General features: G+C 36.6%; 1 protein-coding gene across 5 annotated transcripts in view; it reads right to left on the reverse strand.

Moving 5' to 3' along the window:
- PLD1 (phospholipase D1) overlaps window positions 1-21,213 on the reverse strand; it is a 179,968-nt gene that overhangs the window by 19,719 nt on the left and 139,036 nt on the right. For all 5 annotated transcript variants that reach the window (XM_054580564.1, XM_054580558.1, XM_054580551.1 and 2 more), the window contains 3 exons: window positions 14,425-14,538; window positions 11,939-11,988; window positions 212-346 (listed from right to left, as the gene is read on the reverse strand). In XM_054580564.1, coding sequence (XP_054436539.1) covers window positions 212-346; window positions 11,939-11,988; window positions 14,425-14,538 — 299 coding nt within the window. The remainder of the gene's footprint in view (window positions 1-211; window positions 347-11,938; window positions 11,989-14,424; window positions 14,539-21,213) is intronic.

The raw sequence follows: 21,213 nt of genomic DNA on the forward strand, positions 1-21,213 counted from the left end.
TGGCTATTTAATTGCTCTGGGCCTGTGTCTCTTCATAGATAAAAACAGGGATTAGAAAGTTTGTAAGTGAAAAACGTTGCTTCAGAAATGTTTTAGATAGTATGTTACTGTCTCTCTTAGCTGCACAGAAAGCTTGGGAGGAATAGAAAGAAAGATTTTTGCATGATATAGGGCAACCAGTAAGAAACCCAATTAGATACCATCTACTTACCAATAATAACAGTGTTGTCATCAGCAATCAGCAACTTGCTGTGGACATAGATGAGCTCAGTGACTAAGTTTCCTTCAAGCTCTGCGTGTGTTCTAAGACCACAGAATGATATGTAATTTATCCACTGATTGCCAACTGCAAGTTTAAAAAGAAATTACTAAAATTAATATGACCAAGCTCAATAAAAGTACATTTGATTTTATCAAAACAACTATATTACTTAAATAGGTTAAGAATAGATTGTATAAGGTGCATGGAAATGTGTGTGTGTGTGTGTAATTTCAGAATTCCCAGGGCCTATTTTTGCTACTTGAATAATTTTATACTGTTGATCTGGTGTGTATACATCTAAAAAAATCATATTGAAGTGCCTTCTATGTCTTCCTTTTGCTGAGACAATCCAAAAGTATATTTAAATATGAACATTTTATTGTAATGATTTAGTGACTAACTACTAAAGTGAGATCATCAAAGCTGGGCCAGAGCAGGTACGCCAAGACTTGGGTGTGACATTTGCACCTATCTTGGTTGACACCCGTTGCCGGTTTAATTCAGATGCAAGATGTGTGCCCAAACTACCTGACGTACACACAGTTTGCAGCACATAAGTATGCAGCATGAAGGAGCAGTTCTACTTTACAGACTTTGGGTAAATAAAAATGTTGGCAATTAAATAACCCTCCTCCTTCTAAATGATTAAAATTAGGAAATGAAAGAATCCGGACTACATTTGACTTTGGAGAATTTTCTCCAGGCAAATCAGAACCAGGTTTGTACTTTAATATGCTGCCCTCCCATCAAGTGAGGGCTGTTCTTGTGGTAAGAAGAAGTGCAGGCCACCCCCAGCCAACCTGCAGCCACTACCCTATAGGAGTGGCAGTCACAGATTTTGTGGTCCCTCTCCCACAGAGCAGTTGTCTTGGATAAGCAAAGTCTGATACAAGAATAAACGAAGTAGAACCAAACCATCACAAATTCTAATAGAAAGAGAACGTAAATCTTTTTTTTTCTTTAGGGGAATCTGAAGCACTTTAATAGAACCAGTGTAGTTCATGTTCTACTTACTGAAGTTTCCATGCATTAGTAATATTTTTGATTTTACTGTTGATGTCACTCAGTGTTCCTATTAAATATGGGTATCTTGGAAAGAAATTCATTCATGGGTTATACACAGAGATTCCTCCAGGTACAGATAACCCTCCCCTTACATCTATGGGTGACCTTGCAGCTGTGTCTGCCAGGAATTGATGTGCTGGTACACTGGTGCATCCCATGTAGGAGATGCATTTCTAAAGCTTCATGTAAAGGAGATTTTTGCAAATAATTTTTTTCTCCATTTGTTAATGCTGTATTGGAAAGGTGTTCCATACAAAGCATTGCCTCTTCATTGAACTAGAGAGAGGAGTATTTCCTTCCTTAACCCTGACATGCCCATTAATTCCTGGAAAATATTTCTAATATAATGCTTAATGTATTCTTTTACCACAATTGATTTAATTCTCCATTTTGCCTACTGTTGTGGAGTTCTTACACATCTTTGTATCCTCAATCCTTGCATAGTGCTTTAAAGAGTTAAATAAATGAGTGAATAGAGGAATGGATAAACAGGTGGCAGCTAGTATTTTATCTTTTGCTTTCTCTGTATCATCTGTTTTCCCATAGTTGGCTCATGATCTAAAATCTACAATTCTAAGACATAAAGCAGCTTTTAAAAAAATCATGGATCAAATCCTGTGCTAAAATAAACATTTTTTTTTGCAGTAACTTCCCATAAAATATCCACCCTGAGCAATAGAGTAGACCAATGGTTCGCAGCATGATCAGAGACCACCTCTGGGGGACCTGTTAGAAGCAGAATACTGGGACTCTCTCAGAGGTTCTGATTCAGTAGAAATTGGTACTTCAAATGCCCTAAAGGGTACTATTCTTTGAATGACACTGCTACGGAACCTTGGTATTTATAGATTTAAGATTAGTGGTACACACTCAGAAAATACTACAGCATGGCCAAGTGAGATGCATTTTAGGGCTGCAAGGCTGCTCAATATGAGGAAACCCATTAATATAAGATAAGATATTGATCAATCTAGGGAGAAAAATCATATGATTATCTCAACAGATGCTGAAGAGTTTTTGACACAATTCAGTACCCATTCCTCATAAAAAATGAACAAAGTAGGAAATGATGAGGACTTTCATAACATGTTTAAAAATATATAATACATGAATTATATATGTATATCTGTTTATGTATGTATATATTACCTTGAAGGTATCAGCCAATGCATTTAGATTAAAGAAATCACATAAGAAGTAAAACCACCTCCATATATAGACAATATAATAGTATACTTGGGGACTCAATGATAAAATTATCTCAAACAATAAAAGAAGAAGCATAATAGAATATAAATTTAGAAATCAATAGGCTCCATACATACAAACAATAACCACTCAGAGGATATAATCATAGACAAAGACTCACTTACAATGGCAACAAAGAGGATAAATTGCCTAAAGATAAACTTAACAATAAATGTGCAAAATTTATGTGAAGTAAAATTTTAAACACTACTGAAAGATAGAAGAATAGACTTGAACAAATAAAAAGACATCTCTTGCTCTGGGCTAGAACAATTCCACATTAAAAAAAAAATGTCAGCTCTCTTCAGGTTAATTTATAAATTTAATGTAATCTCAGTAAGATACCAACAAGTTTTCATGGAGCTAGAAAACGTGACATTATAGTTTATATGAAAAAATAAACATTCAAAAATGGTTATTAATAAACCTAGAAAAAAAAGCTATAGGGGGGTGCATTAGTCCCATCCCGTATATCTGATATTAACACATTCCGTAAAGTCTGTAAATTAACACAGTGCAGAGCTAGCCTATAAATAGACAACTAAACCTGGGAATGGAATAGAAAAGTTCAGAAATAGATCCAAGCGCATATGGAAATTTTGCATATGTACATAAAGGCTGCATTTCAAATGACTAGAAAAAGGATTTTTACATAAAGGACTAGGACTTTTAAATAAAAGTGTTAGTGCAATTGCATTGGTATTTGAACAAGATAACAATTACATATTTATCTCACACCAATCACAAGAATAAACTCCAAATGGATCTGAGATAGAGATGGGAACATACGAAACCACACCAGTGTTAGAAGAAAGCAGAGTAAATTCCTGTACACCCTGAGTGTAGAGAAGGTTTGCAACTGCCCAGAGGCAATAAAAAATAAGATTGATAACTTTGGCTTGATTAAAAAAACACACACAGACATGTTCTCATGATACAAAACACCACAAGCAAAAACGGCAAACGACAAAGAGGGAGAAAGTACTTTTAGTATATGTCACAGATAATCAGCTAAGAGTCCTAACATGTAAGGAACTCACTAATTAATGGGGGACAAATCAAAATCTTGACAGAAAAGTGAGTGAAAGATGTGAATAGACAATTCACACACAAACACAAAATACACATTTGAAAAGATATTCCCCCTCACTTGTCATAATGGAAATGCAAATTAAAAGTACATGGAGAAACCATTTCTTACCTATGAGATTGGCAAGAAAAAGCAAGACAAAGCATTCTGTTGGCCAGGCTGTTGAAGCAGGCTCTCTCATCATTGGTGGTGAGGGTGTGGATTGGTGCAAGGTTTTTGGAGGGGAATTTGGCAATACCTAATGAAATTACCTACGTGTTTGTTTACCTATTGAGCCAGCAGTCCCACTCTAGAAATTTACCCCAACCATGCAATTCCAACAAATACGAACATATATGCTCCATGTTATTCATTGTGTAATTGTAATTGAAAAATACTGAATAAAACCTAACTGACCACACACGAGAAAGTGACTGAATTAACTGCGGCAAATCTGTCCACAGAAGGCTATGCAAGGGTAAAAGGCATGAAAGAGCCCTGTGAACGACTATGGAGTGACTTTCAAGATATATTGTTAAATGAAAAAGCAAAGTGCATAGGAGAATATGTGGTATGCTATTCTTATAAAAGAGATTGGGAGAAATAAGAAAATATACATGTATCTGCTCATTTGTGCAAAAAGAAACATAGCAAGAATAATCTAGAAACTGGTAAAATTGTTTAACCGTAGGGCATGGCTGGCAATAGAGTGAAGAAGATGAGTGTGAAGAAAAAGAAAGTCTAGGGGAGTGACATATCTCAAATATGCCTTTTTTGAAGTACAGGGATGGGCAAAAGTAGTTTACAGTTGTAAACAACTACTATGAGAAATAGTTTATTCTCATATCATTATTTGTTAATTATTGTATTATTTATTTGTATTATAACCACAAACCTACTTTTGTCAACCCTTGTATACTGCATACACTCAAAAAAGTCAAGGAAGATAGAGAAAAAATATCCCTAAAATGGAATACAAACTGAAGCAAATAAATCTAACTGTATTTGAAATTAATAATTTATTATCCAGGTGAATTTTGAACACTAACTTTCGAGTATACATATATCCTTAGGTTAAAGGCAAAAGGGACTGTAAATAAATATTAAATTCTAATGAGTAGATTTGTTTCTCATAGTAGCATGGACTAGCAATTAAGAAACTATTTTCTGTATATTCTGGGACTGAGGAAATGGATACGTATATTGTAGATAACAGGAGCCAGGTTTCTCACCGAAACAGAAAGGAGTTACAAAAACAGGGAGATGGCTAGAAGGAATCTTGCAGTGTGGGACTGGAATTCAAGGTATCAGTATGCAGACATGGAGATTAGATAGATAGATAGATGATTGATAGATACATAGAATACAAAAGGCCTAAAGCAGTGATAACCTCATAGCAGTGATTTTATCTAGCACCCAGATTTTGGTTTCTAAATTCTGTTTTCCACAGAAAGAATCTCTGTTCCTTGGAGAAATGGCTGATTATAAGACTAGTTTTAGGAAGGTACAAGATGAGTCTGAAACCCTTCTTGTGCCCTTGGGGGTGAGGGGGGAGGCTGATGGGAACATGTCAAAAAGCACACAAAATCCCTTTAAGAAAAGACTTTAAAGGCCAAAAGTATGTGAGCTGAGCATCAAAATTATGACTCATTTAATAAGATGAGAATTCATAAACATGTACCAACATAAAAACAAGAATAAAGACATAAATGTAGAAGACAGGAAAGCTTTCACTATAGGAGAATTGCAACTAAGAAATTAAGAAGAAAGTAATAAATATACAAGAAATAATGGAATTAGAAAATCAGCATTTAGCAACTGTCACAGTAATAATTGACTCAGAGCGGTAATAATTGATTCATTAAAGAATCATTAATGCATGCTAAGAATTACTGAATGGCTGATGAGAAGCAGGATTTTTATATAGCCTCAAAGTGTTTTCCCACAAAATATTCATTAATTACAAAGGGAAACAGTAATTTTATGGTGGAGAAACCTGACAGGTACCACCTTCACTCTCGGTGGTCGAAGTCCATACAACCCGCGGTGGGGCACATCCACATTGTGCTCCTGCTGACCATGCACTCAAGGGAGAACACATCCCTTCTGTAATGCTCCTGCCGAAAGTGCCTGATCGGGATCATCTGGTCAGGAGGAAACAATAAATCTACCCACACTGCGGGCTACTCTACACAATAGTCTGTACCCTTCAAAAATATCAAGATCATTGATATTTTTGAGGTACAATAGAATGTTGTACCTCAAAAAGGGGCATTATGTAATTCTCCAAAAAAAAAAAAAGACTGAGGGATTATTTCAGATTAAAAAAAAATAAAAATACATGGCAACAAAATGCAACACACGACTGCTGACTGAATCCTGAATCAGAACAAAACGTCTCCCCCTTCTTTTAAAAGGATATCAGCAAGACAACTGGCAAAATTTCAATAAGGTCTACAAGATAATATAGTATTGCATTAATGTCAATTTCATCCATTTTGATAATTGACTTATAACTGCTTTAGACATGTTCTGTTTTTTCAGAAACACATACTTATGTATTTAGGGATCAATGGGTATCATGGCTGCAACTTGATCCATAATGGGCCCAGGGGAAAATGCCCACTTATCTAGTAAGAGAGAATGATGAAGCAAAAAGGTAAAATGTTAACCTCTGGGAAATCAGAGTGAAGGTATATAGCAGTTCTAGAAACTACAAGTCTAAAATTATTTTAAAATATTTTTTCAAACACTAGTAATACTATCTGTTGGCAGCCTGAAGGTTTAAAACCTAGTCATTTGTCATTTTCTAAGGTGCAGATCTGTGTCATTTCAAAGCAAGGCTTGGAGAGGACCAGCACCATATCGATTAGCTGCAGAGCCCCACAACCCATGCAGTCCAGCTGGTATCCCTGACTGTAAAATCAATCTATGAAGTGATAACGATTGAATCTGTTTATGAAAAATGCCCTCAAGGAGAAAGCTAAGGGTTATTAGCAGTAACAGGACTCAAAAGAAAAATAAGGGTTCCCAGCCAGAAAGTGAACATTCTGGACGATATCGAATGCGGCCTGTCAAATGTGGTGCGGTGTCCATCTAGCAGGAGAGAAGCAAGTTGAGAAAATATTTCAGCTAGTGTTTTATTCTGTTAAGAAAACTGGATCAGCACGTCATAGATACAATGATGGTGATGTTAACTTGTGGTGTGAGGCTACACTGAGGAAACAAGTTCCTTTTGAAGAAAAGAGGAGAAAGCCAGGAGCATGTACAAGCATTAGTAGTAAGCAATAGATGGAAACATATCAGGAGGTTTCCAAATTATATGTCATGGAGGGTTTGTATCTCAGAATCTCCATGTTTATACAGGCTCCTAGGACCTATCTGTTATGAACGTTGGTACGTATATATCTCAAAAGATGAGAAAATCAATGCAGCAGGCTCGATATTTGTAGGGAAGTTTTGTGAAAGGGCTTCAAGAGTTGTTACAGGCTTTTGTTGCTTAAAATCTTGAAGCACTTCACATTTGTACATTTCTAATAGGATCAAATACCTCTAGACCTTCTGTTAAATTATACTAAATTGGATGCTAAAATGTCATAATCACAAAAATTATAAAAATGATAAAGAAATGCTTTAAATTAAGCGCTAAATCCCTGAAGATTGGAGTGTCAGATAATTATACACTAATAGCTGCAGTTTTAACATATTCACAGCAGATTTGTTATTTTTAAAGAACTGAAATGGTAGAGAACTATAGTTTTCTATCCAATTAGAGATTAGCTACTTCATGTATTTAAAGCCCACTACACATTTACAGAAATAAAATCAACAATAGAATGTTGTACCTCAAAAAGGGGCATTATGTAATTAATCTGTTCTTCCCTGTTTAGAATATGAACATTTTCCCCACTGAGATGTCTGATTTTAACTTGTTCCCAGGGCACTTCGAAATCTTTTCAGAAGAGGGCTTAACATTGAAATTACTTCTTGTGTTAAAATCCAATTTTCCCCCTGAATAGGCAAAGGCAGGAAAAGGACCCAGAGCCAAAGGAAATGCTTTATAATAAGCTCAGGCCATTTTTATGGTTGAGAAACTAAACAGGCTTGTTCTGACTTGTTATTTTCCTATAACCTCACTTTGCATTTTACTAGCCACTGTAAGCACTGACTGGTTTTCCTGATTTTGTTTTATCACTATATCTTTTAGAGACTTATTCATTCACTATCATCTTCACTTGAAGCTGTTAGAAAATGGAGTTAAGGATAATATTCTGGTAAATCTTCTTCATCCTGGATGCAATTAGATACAACTTTGTGAAGTATTTATTATTGGTGATGTACATGTCTTATGTCAAAAGTTGTTTCTACAGCTTTTTATTTTTATTTTTGTCATTATAATTAATATTACTGTTTTTTGTCAAGATCTTTAGACTGAGCAAACCGATAGTAAAAAACTATCGAACACCCAATGCACACACCTACACAGTATTATACATATAATACAAATTTAGTTCATTATTTTAAAGCTTCCAAATCATTTAAAAACCCATATTCCATGAAATTTACTCCTTTATAATGTACAATTCTGTTTTTTTTAAGTATATTGACATGCTGTACAATTATCACCAGTATCTAATTTTAAGACATTTTTCTTACCCCCAAAAGAAAAACCATACTGATTAGAAGTCACTCTGCACACCACGGTCTCCCCAGACCCTGGCAAGGACTAACCTACTTTTCTCTGTGGATTTCCCTGTTAAAATGTTTCATTAAAAATGGAATTATGCAACATGTGGCCTTTTGCATCTGGTTTCTTTTCACTTAGCATAGTATTTTCAATGTTCATCCATGTTGTAGCATGTATCATACATTCTTTTTAATATTTAAATAATATTCCACTGTATGGCTAAATACAGTATGTTTCTACATTCATCAACTAATGAACACTTGGGTTGTTTCTACTTTTTGGCTCTTATAAATAATGCTGCTATAAACATTCATGTACAAGTTTTTGTGTGGACATATGTTTTTCACTTTCTTAGGTGTATACTATGGAGCAGAATTGCTGGGTTAATAATGGTAACTTTCTGTTTAATTTTTGAGGTGTTATCAAATTGCTTTCCAAAGAGCCTGCACCATTTTGAATTCTCAACAGTATTGTATAAGGGTTCCAATATAAACATATGCTTGTCAATACCTTTTTTATTTTTTAAATTATAGTCATCATGGTGGGTATGAAGTTGTATTTTGTGGTTTTTATTTGAATTTCCCTAAAAACTAATGACGTCGAGCATCTTTTCATATGCTTATTGAGCATTTATATATCTTCTTTGGAGAAATTTCTACTTAAATCCTTAGCCCATTTTAAACATTGGATTTTTTATTGTTGACTTGTAAATGTTCTTTATATATTCAGGATATCAATTCCTTATTAGATATATGATGTGCAAACATTTTTTCTCAAAATGGATTAAGCAATGGTTCCTTGGATTATACACCAAAAAGAAAAACAAAAATACATAAATTTCATCAAACATTAAAACTTTTTTGCTCCAAAGGACATTATCAAAGAAAAAAATGACAGAATGGTTTCTGATGAGAAATTGGCTATTAATCTTACTGATTATTTGCTTTTCCTTTGCTACTTTCAAGATTCTTTATGTCTTTGTCTTTTACTATTTTGGTTATCATGTGTTCTGGTGTGGATCTCCTTAAGTTCATCTTAGATTTTTTTTTTTTCTTTTTAGCTTCTTGGATGTGTAGATTCGTGTTTTCATCAAATTTGGTAAGTTTTCAGTCATTATTTATTCTTTAGTCTTTAAATATTCTATATGCACTTTTTTCTCTTTTCTGTCCCCTGGGACTCCTATTGTGCCTATATTGGTGTGCCTGATGATGTTTTACAGGCCTCTAAGGTTCTGTTCATTTTTTTCCTATTTATTTTTCCTGTCTGTTTGTCACACTGGATACCCTCAAAGAACCTATCTCTAAGTTTGTTGGTTCTTCTGCCTGCTCCAATCTGCTACTGATCCCCTCTAATGTGCATTTCATTTCAGTTATCATACTTTTCCACTCCAAAATTTATATGTATGTCATTCCTTTATTATAAAAATTGCACTTTTATGGAAATTTTTTAATTAAAAAACATTAATATATTCTCTATTTGCAGAAACACTGTTTTTGTACTTCCTTTACTTCTTCACATATCATTCCCTTTAGTTCTTGGAACATAGTTAAACTAATTGTTTTAAAGACTTTCACACTGTCAGGTCAAATTATGATAATTATCAAAATTGTCAACATTCAGGAGCTTCAAATCCATTTGGCTCCTTCCAGTGGCTCCTAGGCTGCTGGTTTTCATAGTGATGGGTTGGTTTTCATGGCTACTGAAAAACTGAGGAGAGGGGAAATGGGTATATGACAAATTAAAATGCCACAAAGCTTGCTGTTTTTACCGAGATTCTGCTATCTTTCTTGAATAAACACTCCTCAGTCACATGCTTTTGGCTGATTTCCAGAGTTCTGAAAAAAATGACTTTGATAATTTTTGTCAGTGTTTTTGTTGCTTTTATATAGGAGTGAATTTTTGGAAATCCTTACTATACTATTCCTAGTAATGTCCTAATTCTTTAAAAATAATTTATTTTTAATCCTCACCTAAGGGTTTGTTTATTGATTTTTAGAGAGAAAGAAATGGATATAGAGAGAGAAAAACATTGATTTGGATGCCTCTCATACATGCCCTGACCAGGGATTGAACCTGAGATTTTTTGGTGTACAGCACAGTGCTCCAGTCAACTGAGCCACCCAGCCAGGGCAATGTCCTCATTCTTTAAGTGAAAAATATACGTACATGGAAGGACTAATATTTTCTCCCCACATTCTGATACATTATCTAGTGCATAAAATCTTCAAAAGCCTGAGGTTATCAGCGTATCTGAAGACCATACCACATGGCAACATGTTATTGTGATAGCTCCTCCTGACTTTTTCAGATCTCCCTGTGGCAGCTCCATTCTTCTGGTCAGTTGGATTGAAACTCTTCAGATTAACAGAGACTTCCCTTACTCTTCTGCTCCCACATACCCTCAAGCCCTCCTTCAGTCTTATACAAACCTCTTTTTCCCATTACCACTGTGCCATTACCTCTCATCTGTCATAAATCTCTCTTTACTTTGCTTAACAACAGTAAATTAACCTTCATATAAACATCACTTTTGTGAGATCATTACAGGAATCAGAGGCTTCCATCAACTTCATTTGATCTCCTGTTGGATAAAGTCTAGTCTTTTTAATGTGGCCCTTTGACTTTTCACAATCTAGACCCAATCTGAATTGAAGGTCAGACAACTTGGGTTCTGACTCCAGCTTACATTTTGTGGAACTTTTCAGACCTATTGTAAAGGGTATAGAATATTACTGAGTACCTACTATGTGCTGAACTTAGAGCCAGTTCACAGAGATATAGGCAAGTAAACCTGCAGGTACAGTATATGGTAGTTAAGGATCATTTAAGAAGATATCTGCGAACACCGCCTGGATGATTAAGTTTCTTGGAGAGTCATCCGGTTCACCAAAAGGGTGTGGGTTCGATCTCTGGGCAGAGCACATACCTAGGGTGTGAGTTCAGTCCCTAGTCAGGGGGCGTATGGGAGGCAACTGATAGCTGTTTCTCCTTCACATTGGTATTTCTCTCTCTCCCTTCCTTTCTAAAATCAATAAACATATCCTCAGGGGAGGATTTAAAAAAAAAGTTGTCTAAGAAAGTGCCTTTGAAAATACAAAGGATAACAAAGTGAAAGATATTACTGTTCTTTTCTTATTTACCTCCAGTATTATGTCCTCAAAAATTGTGACCCTGGAATTTCTACATGTATAGAAGGCTACATAGATACCCATTAACCTTGTAGTATTTATGTCCTCATCTTTAAGGCAGGGATGATACTTGTCCTGCTCACTACCTAAGACTGTGGTGAAGGGTCATAGGAGAAGACATATGTAAAGTCTTGCAAAGTGCCTTGCAAATCACCCTTATTATCAAAACAATTATTATAAATAAATAAAAATAAATCATAAAAACACATTATAAAATACTTTTATTTTTATTACCTATGAAGTCATGTTGTCTTCAACTGAACATTAGTTTGGACAATTTAATGAGAATAAATTTATCTCTGTTACGTATTTCATAGCATACCTTACGTAAACAGTTCTATAATCACATTGTATAGATATTAATGATTATTGATATATCATCAAAACAAACATGGAGGAAAAGATAAGCAGTTACTTACGTTCTGCTTTTAACTGTCCAAGGATAGAATTTTCTCCTCTGCACATGGTTCTGAAGATACGTAAAGAAAATAAATAATTACAGAGGTTTCAAAGGAACTAATCGCAGTTTGTGGAAGATAGTTCTAATCTAAGTAAAAACAGACCAACTGCTTTTATGAAAAAATGCTACATAGGTTTTTTTAAAAAGCTTAAAAAAATGAATATCATTTTTGTAATGTTACTGATTGAACAAGGTAGTTGTTTTAAGGTATGTAAATGGAAAAGTTATAAAATTGATTTCAGAAAGAGATGTTATTTTTAACAGATGGATTATGAATGAACTTTCCCTCTTAGAAAATTTAGTGACAGTGAAGATAAATTTAGAATGCCTCAATAGATAAGAATAATTACATAATCACATAGCTCTCCACGGTCAAAAGGGCAAACAGAATAATTTTGGAATTAAAGAAACTATTATACTTGGGCTGTCTTTGTAAAGTTGGCAAACGTTTTAAAAATGAAAAATATAGTCTCAAATAACTATTAATGATTTTGTTTTTTCAAGATTCTGATAATAATCTATGCATTATAAAGATTGACAAAACAAAAAATTCGATGCTCCCTCTGCTTGCTTTATGAAAGTAATTGAAAATACAGTTATGCCTGAAAATGCTGATATTATTAAAGATGATGCCAGCAAATAGAAATGTTTTTGCATAAAAAAGGTTATAGTTTTAGTTGCTGAACCAAAGCCAAGCATGTTATTTCATTCAGCTGGTTCAAACCCAAGAAAATAGTCACAAAAAATAATTACAATTGACAATATTCCAAAAATAATATTAGAATGGCAAATAGAGTGGTTAATATCCAATTAAATGTTATGTCAGGGCCTTAAATACTTGAAAAGCTTTGTTTGTCATGCTATAAATCAGGTAATAATAGAAATGGGCAAATCTTCCATCTAAGTGTATAGACCAAAGCACACAGTTCTCTCACACTGCGACCAGGCCAAATTACTCAAGAAGAAACAAAAAAAAATGCTTTACTTGAAACCCTGGCAGATAGACACAAGCTTGAAAAGTCTGAATAAAACAAGAGGATTAAAAAGAAGATTTGCACCATAGCGGAGCACTCAGACTGTGCACAGAAGGACCCTCAGATCCTACAAGGGTTCCAGTGGGGAGGGGGCCCCAGCAGGAAGGCATCTAAGCCCTCGCCCCCGATTTGCCCAAGGCGCTGAACCCTTACGGCTCTACACGCTGGGGGCTCTGGGTAAGGTCCCCTCTGTCCTCTAAAAAAGGGTTTGATTATAAAGGTGGTCAACTACAGGCAACTCTGAAAAACCAGGGATAGTACAAGAAAATACCCAGGTGCTGGCCCTGGCTTTGCCTTATTAAGACGGGGATCTTGTGAAGGGCTCTTTTGTCTCTCAGGTCACGGAGCTTATAACTGGGAGCTGGAGTCATGCCCAGGCCCATCCACTTGTCTCGACTCTCATTCTCTTTCCCAGCGACGTGACCCCGAGATAAACCTGCGTCTCTACCCCTGCCAGCCCGCTGGGACCGCTCAGCCCTCGTCCTGATGCTCCGATGGCCAAGCTGAAGCCTCAAGTGCCTTTCTGAGTGACTAGGGAAACTCTGCTTTTTAGAATGCCAAGAATAGGATTTAGCACTTTCCTATAATTTTAACTAAGGTGTGGTAGAGAAAAAACTTAAAATTTCAGGAGCTAGAAAAGAACGATCATGCTCCACTTTACTAGGAGAGAATATTATTACCAACCTTGTCGAGGGATTTGCTACCTAAAGAATCATAAGCAAACACACACAAATCATAGCATTGTAAGCACTTTTTCTTTACTTACTACAAAGAATATAGAAAAGTCAGTAAGTATTTGGTAGCTTACCAATAATTTAAAAGTTAGTATTTATATATGATATATATTTTATATATAAACATATAAAGTTCTTGCCTCCATTTATAAGATTTATATGTATACCTGTATATATATAATACATATAAATGCATATACATATAAAATGTATGTGAATATAACATAAAGGAGACTAATATTTTAGTTCTCTAGTATATATACATATATGTATTAAAAATGAAGACAAGAGCTGTTTTATATATTATTTTATATTTTGTATATTGTATATTTACAGATATGTATTATATATTATTTTACATTTATAATATATCTATATTACATATTTTATATGTATTATAAAAATTATATGTAATATATCCTAGGCACCAAATATAACAGAGACCAATATTTTAGTTCTTTTATACTTGCTTTGTGTCTTAGGACTATCATTTATGATTTTAGATTCTTCTTGAATTTTACCAACTAGCAAACAAGCCAAGATTCAAAGTAAAATAAAGAAAAGTGTTCATTTGTGCAACAATCCACTGAATAGATATGGACAAACATTTCCATTCCTTTCACCAGCTTATGTGCATGATTGAAAGCTGCAAACAGACAACTTTAGAATTTTGGCACCTGTAATTGAAGTGCATTATTGCCTGAAGAGCGTTTCCTCCACCAGTTGAAATGTCTCCTTCAAACCCTGGCAGCAGGGGTATCACAACATACACTCGGTATCTCTGGCTTTCCCTGCAAAACACAGATGCAGAGAGATTCAACAACAAAAAAATGATCCATACAGCAACAGTTTAAAATGACAGCCAAGCATTTCACATGGTTTTAGAGATTGAACTAATGGCTTCCTACAGCATATTCGATCACATCTCAGAGCTTCATGCGTGCTCTCAGACTGCAGGCCAGAAGCTATTTTCCAGGCTAACAGTCCATAACAAACTGAAAAATAAGGGAATATGGCAGTAAAGTGGGAATTGTACCCACTATCGCTCTATAGCATAATCCTTCCTAGGACAAAATTCAATTGTAAGAAAGCCTTGCTTGGATCCCATGGACGGTGTGTGTGTGTATGTGTCAGTGTGTGCTAGGGAGTGGGGAAAGGGGGTTATAACAAAATTTTCAAAAAGACTGTCTTAATAGTTTTATGTGTAACAGGTTATAGCCAGAGTTATATCCTAGTGCAGAGCCTGGCATTCAGTTGATAGTTATTGAGTAAATGATTTCTCACAGCTTAGCTCTCTGAGGCAAAAAGACAGACTGGACCTATTAGATAGAGTATGTGCCAAGAGGGAATCATCATCGTTTAGAAGCACTGATTCAGTTCTGAAAGCTCTGGTTTAGAGGCAAAATGTTACCCTGGGTCCTTCAAGAATTCTGAATGACTGATAATTTTTAAATCCCCTGCATATGTAACACAATATTTTTTTGGTACACTCTCCCAACTGATGAACAACAGGCTTTGAAAGAAAAGCTGTAGAGTAGCTTCAGTGATTCAGGGATGGCACGAATAGAAGAATGTGCGGCTCCTTACTTTGATCTACAGTCAGAACGTCAAAAATTTGGGCTTATGTTCAAACAGGTATTGCCTACTTGGTATTGTCTCTGTCTCCATTTGGAAGATCCACAGGAAGAGGAGAAAGCCTGGAAATGACTGTTACTCATTGTGGCTGGAATCTCAGCCACATGTCTCAGAGGCCTGTATTCACACAGAGGTCTCCTATCAGTTAATTTTCAAATCAGATCCTACTTAAACAGTTTGTAATACTTAATTTCTAAAGCTCATTTCTCCTAAACAACTACATTTTTTTCTTTCATATGAATATTATTACTAGTCTCTGAGGGGTCACATTCATTAGTGATGTCTCTAAATGCCAATGTATGTGTCAGGACATGTAGAGAGTGACGGAGTCACAGCCAACAGGGGTGTGAAGGCTTTGAGCTTAACTGGCGCTGAGAAATCAGGAATTTGAAGTAGGTTGTTGCAATGGCATGGATTAATCACTAGATGGCAAACATAGTTTGAGGCGGAAAATAAACCATTAAAAAATGTAAACTGTTAAAAGTTCTCTCTCTGATAAGGACAAGAAGCTCACATCCCTAAATGGTAAATGGGGTAGTAGAAAAGAAGAACAGAAAGAGTACATAAGCTATTTCCCCACTGCCATTATTTAAAAGTCCAAACGAATTAAGCTGGACACTTTTAAAAACTACCCCACCAGGCCTCATCTGCCTTTCCAGAATCAGCTTCAGTAGGATCTACCAAAACCCACTGTCCCTTTGCTCAGGGGTGAACCTCTCTAATAAGGAGGGTTAGCTCATCTGCTCTCTGAGTCTTAAATTCCCTTCTCTGCCTTGTGGAATCCCAATGCTTCCAGGGCAGCTAAAAGGCTCCTTCCCAGGTCAAGCCATCCTAGATCTTCCAATCAAAATTGGCTTGCTCCTGCCTCTGTGTTCCCGTGTCACAATGCCAGAACATCCACTCACACGCTTCTGGCCTAACACAATACTGATACACATGTCTGTTGCCTAGGCTATGTGATAAGCTCTTTTGGAATACAGGACATATGTCCACATTTCTGTCTATTTTTGGAAGTGCCTAATAGAGGATCCTTGCACACAGTATGCACTTGACACAGTTTTCTTTGGAAGGATGAGGTCAGGTTGGAAGAATGTTTCTGGAAAGAAAAGGTTAAGCTGCACAGGATGTTTTTCTTTAAATTAAATTACTTTTCATTTGAATTTTTTATTGTGGATATATGTATACATACACACACACACACACATATATATATATACTTACATATATACACACACATATATCTTAAAATTTGCCATTTTCACCATTTCTAAGTTTACCATTCAGTGATATGAACGACATTCACAGGTTGTGCAACGATCATCATAGTGTGGACCCTGAGAAAAAAGACACCTACTAAGAAGGGCTCCTGGTGGCTAGCTGGGCTCAAATTAAAACAAACAAGCAAAAAACTCCAAAACAACAATAACAACAGAAACAAGAGCCTAGTGTGCGTTTCTACACAGGGACCTCTCACAAACTTCAGGGAGAAGCCAGCACTGAGCTGCTTGCCTCTGCACTGAACTGCCTGCCTGCACAGTGTCTCTGCCCTCTGAGCCAGCCCTCATTAAGGAGGCCTACTTCAACCAACAGGACTGAGGCTTTCCTCATCCAGTTGGAGATGCACAGTTCTGACCAACCAGAGTGGCTTTATTCTGACCAATCAGGACAGTGCCTTTTGGACCAATCAAATTGCAAAGATTTGGAGTATTCATTTGCATGAGAGCAGGTGAGTCAGGGAACAGGGGCAGGGACTTCCATCCATATAAGCCAGCTCCCCTCTGGCTCTGACCCACTTTCCCTTTCCACTGATGACTGAAAATTGCATTTCCCTGACTGAGCTGAAACACCGATGTCTTGCCAGGGCCTAGCGAAGCAGACCAGCGCAGACCAGAGCAGACTGGCACAAAATGGAGCAAACTAAAGCACAGCAGGGCAGACCAGCACAGCTGAAAGCAGACCTGTGAGGAGCAGAGCCGAGTTGGCTAGCCAGAGAAGGGCCTGGCCCAGGGCGGTCTCACAGCCATGCTACATCACGGTGAATAAAGTTTCCTTCTTCACTGCACCCCAGATTGGGTATTCCTGTTGGTGATGAAATGGCACCAACAACCATTAGTTGACAATATCTATATCTAAAACTTTTCATGACCTCAAATAGAAACTCTGATAATTAAGCTACAATGCCCCTATTTCCCCTTTCTTCAGTTCCTGGTAACCTTAAATCTACTTTCTGTCTCTATGGATTTGACTATTCCAGGTATTTCATCTAAGTAGAATCATACAATATTTGTCCTTTTGTGTCTGACTTATTTCACTTAACATAATGTCCTCAAGGTTCATCCATGTTATAGCATGTGTCAGAATTCCCATCTTCTTATGGCTGAATAATATGCCATTGTAGTATAGACCACATTTTGTTTATCCAGTCATTTGTGATGGGTGCTTGAGTTGTTTCCACTTGTTGGCTATTGTGAATAAGGCTTCAGCAGACGTTGGCATACAGTATCTGAGTCCCTGCTTTTAGTTCTTTTGAGTATACATCCAGGAATGGCATTGCTGGGCCATGTAGTTATTCTATGTTATGGTTTTCGAGGAACCACCAAATTACATTTTCTAGTGGATAATATATGCTCACAGTACAAAATTTAAGAAGTATAGACTATGTGATTTAAAAAAAAACATCTCTTTCTGGCAAGACATGGAAACAACCAAAGTGTCCTTTGATAGATGATTGAATAAAGAAAATGAGGTGCATATATACCATGGAATACTACAAAGCCATAAGAAAAGATGAGATACCACCATTTGCAACAACATGGATGGATCTTGAGATTATCATGCTAAGTGAAATAAGTCAGACAGAAAAAGTCAAGACTCATATTTCACTCATATATGGGATACAAAACTAAAAGCAACAAGTAAACAAACAAGACAAACAAAAACTCATAGGCATAGACAACAGTAAAGTGGTTACTAGAGGAAGGGGGGTGAGGGAAGGTAGCAAAAGGTAAAGGAGGTCAAATATATGGTGACAGAAGAAGATACGGCTTTGGGCGGTGGGCACACAATGCAGTATACAGGGGAGGTATCATAGAATTGTGCACCCATGTCACCGAAGTAAATTTAATTTAAAAAAGGTAAACCCCTCCTCCAAATTCTCTTTCATCCCTTTGTTCCGGGCCCCATTTCCCCTCCCTGAGAGCAACTCTTATTACTTTCCATGTTCTCTCAGAAATACTTTATGAATTTATAAGCATATATATGTATTCTTTCCTTCTACACAAATGTCAGATTATGAACACTTTTCTAAATGTTATTTGCATCATTTATCAGTGTATCCTCGAAATTCAGTACATAGAGAGTTGCCCTTTCTTTAACAACAGTGACATAGTATGCCACCATAATCCATATCATAATATTTAAACCAGTTCTCTATTGATGGGCACTTAAATTGTTTCTAACTTCTTGTTATTCCAAAATAACTACTTTTCTGTGTATGCTGATCCACAAAAGTTTTGTTTTCATTTTATTAGAAAAAATTTAGAAGTGGTATTCCTGATCTTGAACATCAGGGGTTTGTGATCCTGTTTGTAAAAAATGTGGTCCTCTTTTAACCCCATATGTTATAAAAGCAAAAATGACATCAAAATGGAGACCTCATATGCAGGATACTGAGAAGTGTCCTATAAAAATTTTCTATCTTCAGACAAAAAATTCTTGCAAATTTACTGTCTAAGAATCAGAACATTCACATTTTCTTGTTCTTGGGACCCTGTTAGCTCCATATTAAAGCCTTTTCTGGTTTTACAATGCAGTTGTCCTTGAATTTCCTGAATGGTGAAATTATTAAACAGTGTTCAGCAAGTTAGCAGAAATGTCACAGATTTTCACTATTGTAAAAGAAAATGGCTCTAGAATTTCAAACCATAAAATTGTGGTCAAGTTTAAACCAATGAAGAGAAAATTCTACTTGAGAGTGTGTCCAATCTCCTTCGTTGATTCCATCCACAGAAAACAACATTTCCCACCTGCTGAGGATTCTAATTTCTTCTCAAACACTGCACCCTCAGAACGTCGGCATGGGGCAAATGACAGCAATCAGTGAAGGGCAAGAACCGGAGCTCCTGAGCTGCAGAATTATTTATGATCCTAAAGGCCAGATTAGAGCTAGTGGGCACCAAGCCATCCTGCAAGCAGTCATGCCATCTACTTCAGTACAGAACAATTTTATTAAATTGCGTCCTCAGGCTTTTTGTTAAAGTAAGTTTTTCTTTCAAAACTCACTAACTCTTATAGCAGTGCTATGTATAATAGCTAAAAATTGTAGATAAATGTCCAGTAATAGAGGGATGTTGACAAAATCATGCTATGGCCACTCAATGGATACAACTTTTTGCGTCCACTAAAAATGACCATTTTGATGATCTCCTAACAAAATACTTCTCTCATTGTGTTACAATGGCCCCAATGCACAGTCACACTTGTGAGACAATTATAGACGTGGCAGGCTGAGACTATAAAATAGTAAATAATTTTTCCCCGAAATGCATCAACTTCCCTCCACTCCATGACTGAAGATCTGAAACAGACATGGGTTCTAGAGTGGCATTTTCAAAAAAGGAACCAAGGCACAAAGATGTCAGCTTCTTAGATTTGGGGAACTAGACAGAGGTTCTTTGAGCTGAGGCAGGATGATAAAGAAATAAAAATGAGACTCCGTGCAGGGACTCTGTCCTTCGTCTTCAAGCAGAATCCCAGGGAGCACAGGACACATCCCATCATCTCGCACACAGGAGGACATAGCAGCCCCGAGGAGCTGGGCCTTGCTTCCGCAGGAACCCAGAGAAACGGCCACCAGCCCGTGTGATGTGACAGCAATGGAGGAGAAGTGGAAGAAAGGCAGGGATGGCAAGAGAAGGCTGAGGCCCCCAGGTTACAGTAGGCTGATGCCAGGACAGGCCCAAGACAGACCAACACCAAGAGCTGGAAACCCCTTCTCAAGGATCCAGGTCCTTTCAGCATCTGCACCAAGGATGAAGGAGTGTAGCAGCCTGGCTGACTAACTACAGAGCAGAAACAACAAGAAATCCCTGATTCTATACACATTTATCAGGAACTGACTAAACTAAATCCTTCTATGGCATGGACATGGACTTGAGACAGAAATTCACATGAGTTACAGGGACAAAAAAATTACAATACAACAAAAATATATGTATATTAATATGAATAAGGAAATGGGAAAATAAAAAGTGGAAATTTTAGGGTGATGAGAATATGGAATTTTTAATAATATTTTTAATTTCTGTGATTGCTGAAACACTGTACCTTTAAAAAGGGAGTACTAATTCACCATGTACACAGGCCACAGCAGTGGCTTTCCTCTACTTTGTTTCCTCCTTGTCCCTCTTTCTGTAAGCCCCTCTCCAGGTCTGTCCTCAGTGTGGAGGGTAGCCAGGGGAAGCGGGGTCTGTGGATCTGTAAGATGACCCCAAAGGAGGTCATCATGCTTCTCCAGCGAAGAGATGCTTTATTTTTTGAGATTTTTGAGATTTACAAATAATATTTCATTGCTGCAAACTTCAAGAGCTAGTTATGAATCCTATCGTTGCTGTAGATTTTGCTGCAGTGCATGCTTCCAGAAGTAAGAAGAATTGTGGTTAGGCCTTCATGTTTTGTGTGGGGAGAATTTTACACTATAGTGCTATCAGTCATGTGGTAATTGGGTCTGTAGCTCCTCCGTGGGGACATATCCCATTTCATTTTGTTTGGCAAATCTTTTAAAATGCAGTGGATCTTTCTGAGCTTCAGTTTGCTCATCTGTGAATAAGGGA

This window comes from Pteronotus mesoamericanus, unplaced genomic scaffold (assembly GCF_021234165.1).
Source record: "Pteronotus mesoamericanus isolate MK-2021 breed Mesoamerican mustached bat unplaced genomic scaffold, CSHL_Meso_final contig_116, whole genome shotgun sequence".
NCBI lineage: Eukaryota > Metazoa > Chordata > Mammalia > Chiroptera > Mormoopidae > Pteronotus > Pteronotus mesoamericanus.